This window comes from Myotis davidii, unplaced genomic scaffold, assembly GCF_000327345.1.
Source record: "Myotis davidii unplaced genomic scaffold, ASM32734v1 scaffold73, whole genome shotgun sequence".
Lineage (NCBI taxonomy): Eukaryota > Metazoa > Chordata > Mammalia > Chiroptera > Vespertilionidae > Myotis > Myotis davidii.
Genome location: NW_006286675.1, coordinates 6,796,514 through 6,801,200, shown reverse-complemented (window position 1 = coordinate 6,801,200; position 4,687 = coordinate 6,796,514). Strand labels below are relative to the sequence as shown.

Genomic DNA, 4,687 nt, shown 5'->3' with positions numbered 1-4,687 from the left:
TCCAATAAAATCAAAGGTGAAGGCCACTTAAGTATTTTGCAGGTTTCATTCTGATCGGCCCCTGCAGCAGAGCAAGAGCAAATACCCATGCACTTGTCTGACTGCAGCTTCAGGCTAATGCCCACTGTTCTTGGCAGACCAAACCCCACAGTGTGGTTCTCATGTATGGGCAGCTGGTATCTTACCGTCATTGATGGTATGAGAAAATCCATTATAATCCCCATGTGGGAATCAGTAACCCAAGAGCCCCTGTTAATGCTCGCAAAGGTATTCCACTCCAGCAAGCAGGGAGTCTCCCTGCAGCTAGCTGCCAGGTTAGGTTGCCTATTACAAAAGACGCCGCCTCCTTCAGCAGCCTCTCCGCTTGGTCCAAGAGGAGATGGGTCAAAAGCGCCCTGCACAAAGCAGCGCGGGGAAGACTCAAGAGTAAAATCACCTTCATGCGATTTCTAACTACAGATCTCAGGTGAACTGGATCGAAGTGATCAGCTTTGGGGGGGCCTGGACACAGAGGGCAAGGAGTAGAGGTTGGGAAGCCTCCTCCTCTGTTGTTAGCATCAGCAAACACAGACTTTAATTGGAAAAGGACATTGTTATGTAAATGCCCCAGGGCGGGGGGGTGGGGGGGAATGCCTTACATGCTTGCCTGGGGCTGGGCAATGTTCTGTTCAAAGAAGCAGCACACCTGGGGGCTAGGGGAGGGGTCCCTCAGACATTCTCTGAGAGGAGTTTCCAGAGGCAAGCTTCAGCCAGGATCTAGCTGGCGGGTCCAGCAGTGTCAGGCATTGGTCACACCATGGAATAGTCTCTCCCCACAGATATAAGGCATGGGCCCTGCCTTCCAGAGGCATCTAGATGGGGGTCTTGAAGAACATTAAAGAAAGCCTCTAAGTGGTTCATCGATCCCTTGTCTTATGTGACACGCTGCAAAAGGACTGCATTCAGCCATGCTGACGGACAAGCCCAGGCCATCCTGGTTTCTCCAAGTTAAAGCTGATCAGAGTGAGTTTAAGGCGCCCTCTTGGCCTCTGGGACAATGGGGTCATGCCTGCCAGCGGCCATAATGTGGTACAAATTCCTTCCTCCTGGCACCTGGTCCCATTCCAACTCCTTTGTTCTCTGTGAGACACAGGCCTGGGGCTCATTCCTGATCTACTTGGATGGAATCCTAGTTCTATCCTTGTTCTACCACATTTAAAATCTGTCTGAGACCCACCACCCAATCTCTCTGATACCTTAAAATGGTGACTATTGCTGTGTAAATTATACCTCAATACAACTAACTAACAATGTATATAGTAACCCCCAAAAAGTATTCACACTTTAATAGCTGGTAGCTCAATTTTGAAAGTAAAATGTATTTTAATAAACGCTGCCTTTATAATTATTAAAAGTGAGTGTATACATTTTTGGGGAATATATGTCCTTGAAGCTTCAGTTCTTCTCAGTAACCCTCCCTCAAGGCTTCTACTCTATAGGCCATAAACCACACAGATATTGGGCAGTAGATTCTAAAAGAAGGCAAGTCTGCATTTTCCCTTCTTTCCATTGATGGAGATTTGAAGGCCTTTAGAAGAAAAGAGAAACCTTGTAGTTAGTGTCTCAGGATGCAGCTCTCCATTCCTGTCTTTTCAGTCGGGTTATAATGGGGGAGTCCAGGGAGGCCTGGATGGCCTTTCTGGGTGGGACGAGGCCAGAATCACAGAACAGCAACAGAAGTGAAGGGTTTAACGTGTTAGCTGAGAGTAGGCTCTGAATACATGTTAATTATTATCACTATTGGTAGTAACATCCTTACTGTGTTTAGACTCTACTCATCTTACTGGGCAGAATGTGCTTCAGTAATCATGTGACATGATGGGGAGTCTCCGAGGGGTGGGCTGGGCTTACTGTCTTGTTTCCAACAAATAGAATATGGCAGAAGTGATGAGATGTCATTTCTAAGATTAAGTATTAAAAAGATTGTGCCTTCTGTCTTGAACTCTACCCCCTCCCCTGAGCATTTGCTCTGGGGATAACCAGTGACAATGTTATAGTAAGGCAACCCTATGGAGAGGCTCACATGATGATGGATGGCGGCTTCCCAGTATTATATGAGTGAGTTTAGAAAGAGATCTTCCCCCAACTCCAGGTGAATCTTCAGATGAGACCACAGCCCTGACCAACAGCTTTACTGCAACCTCCCAAGAGACCTCGAGGCAGGGGCACCCAGTTGACCATGTCTACATTCTTGACCCACCGAAACTGTGAGATAATTAATGTTTATTGTTGTAAGCCCCTGAATTGTTGGGGCAATTTGTTACACAGCAACAGGTAAATAATAGAAGAGGGTACACATTTGGGAACATACATTTTCCCCCTTATTCTGAGGCAAATACTGGAATAATTTCTAGCATAAGGAAGGAAGATTTGATAGCAAATAAACATAGTCTTGAGCACCAACCATATGCTCATTCATGCTACTGACAATTATGAATGGATTTTGTTTTAAGTTTTTTAAAGATTATGCCAGCTGGGGTTTGGGGAAGGGGCGGGGATTAGGTGGGCTCCTAGAAATCGTGTTCTGTGATGAGTGAGATGTGAGTGTGCTCTTTCAAAATGTGAGTGGTTGTAATGTGGAAAGAGACATTAATTTGTTCCTGTGACTCTGAAGGGCAGAGCAAGAGGTGAAGACTGGAAGTTGCAGGCAAACAGGCTTTGGCCCCACTGATGTTCGCTGGTGTTTCATGGAAACACCAAGAATGAAAATCGTGTCAACTGCTAGATTCTTGGCAAATCACATCTATGTGTGAAGGCTGTCTGCAAACAATAAAACGCTACAGTCTGCATAGGGCAGAGTTGCGGGTGATGTTTAAAGTTATCATTTTTGTAAATGACTCTTTGCATCATTATACTGTCTTGGCAATTGACCTATGTTACAGGAAAAGAACGCAGCACGCTTTGTATTGCTGGGACGGTTCCCGTTGGGTCTGTTACTGTGTTGGGCTGAGCATCCCCTTTCTTCACAGAGAAAAGTCAGATGATCCCAGGAAACACCCTTTCTTCAAAACCATCAACTTTCCTCGCCTGGAAGCAGGCCTCGTGGAACCCCCATATGTGCCAGACCCTTCGGTGGTTTATGCCAAAGACATCGACGACATTGAAGATTTCTCTGAGGTTCAGGGAATCGAGTTTGATGATAAAGATAAGAAGTTCTTCCAAAGGTTTGCAACAGGTGCTGTCCCCAGGGCGTGGCAGGAAGAGATCATAGAAACGGGACTGTTTGAAGAATTGAACGATCCCAACAGACTTGCAGGTTGTGGGGAGGGTAACTCGTCCAAGTCTGCTGTGTGTTTGTTATTATAAGTTGTTCTCTCTACCAGACAGGCAGCAGGAGTCTCAGCTGACCTAATCCTCGAATGTTCCTGTTAACCTAAAAATAAAAATTAAAAAGGCCTTTCAAGATGAGACGCAACACACGTTTATTGAGGTCCATAAGAAGAGCTATTTGGGACGCACTGATTCCGACGGGAGCCCAGATGGTGTTCCGATTAGGAGACGGAGGTGACGGGAATGTATGAGAAAGGGAAGGGTGGCAGTTACATCAGTAAGAGGAAGCCATGTCCATCGGTGCAGAGAACATAACACAGTGATGTTAATTCTCAATAATGCTATTTTAGTTTCCAGTCCAGTAGTTATAGGAACTGCTTTCTTGTTATCTTTGCAAACAGATTTTTAGGACAAACGTTGCCCTAGGCCCCGTCCAGAGGTTATTTTGTCCTGTTTTAACATTCCAGAGATTTGAGGCCCAAGACACACTAGGCAGTTTCTCTGGCGGGGCAGTTCTGGTTTCATTTTAAAGTGGCTCCATTTATGTCGTGTTTATGTTCCTAACACACGAAAATCTATTACAAAGGGAACTGATTGATCAGGAGGGCATTTATCATAAAGCAGTTCAAAGGACAGCCTCTCTCTCTCTCTCTCTCTCTCTCTCTCTCCTTTCTTCCTTCTTCCTCCTGTCCTCCCTCCCTCCCTCCCTTTCTTTTTTCATAAAGATGAGAGCAGTCTCCGTTTCACTGAGGGCTGGGAAAAGGAACACAGGTTTATTTTGATAAACTAAAAGCATGAGCTCTCTACTATCATGTCCCTGAAAATTACACAAAGTCCTAGGAGCACAGAAAGGAGCTTTGTGGTGTGCACAGAAAATGAGCATTTGCAATTCTTAGTAAATAATCATTTTAGTTTTCCTTTGTTTATATCCTTTCTCCCCTTCATCTTTCAGGTTTGTTTGTTTGTTTTCTGCTTCTGTACTTATAAAAAGGATTTTGATGCTGGAAGTAAGTGTCCCTGATATCCTCCCCATAAAAGAGTGGGTTGTAATATTTTGGCAATATCTCAGATTATAAAATAATTTTTAATTTACTGTAGGTCTCTTTTTCATATTGATTTCAGAGAGAGGAAGGGAGAGGGAGAGAGAAAGATAGAAACATCAATGATGAGAGAATCATTGATCGGCTGCCTCCTGCATACCACCTACTGGGGATGGAGCCCGAGACCCGGGCATGTGCCTTACTAGGAATGAAACCATGACCTCTTGGTTCATAGGTTGATGCTCAACCACTGAGCCACGCCGGCTGGGCAGGTTTAGTTATTCTTTCAATATATATTGCTGCATGTCATGAGCCAGGCTCCATTTTGGTTTTGGGAG

At 44.9% G+C, this 4,687-nt stretch overlaps 1 protein-coding gene across 1 annotated transcript in view; it reads left to right on the top strand.

The window, feature by feature from the left end:
- The window catches only part of GRK7 (G protein-coupled receptor kinase 7), a 30,434-nt gene extending 26,033 nt beyond the window's left edge, over positions 1-4,401 (top strand). Inside the window, 1 exon segment of the mRNA XM_006758369.2 lies at positions 3,009-4,401. Within this exon segment, the coding sequence (XP_006758432.2) occupies positions 3,009-3,345 (337 nt within the window). The 3' untranslated portion in view covers positions 3,346-4,401.
- Positions 4,402-4,687: the final 286 nt, after the last annotated feature.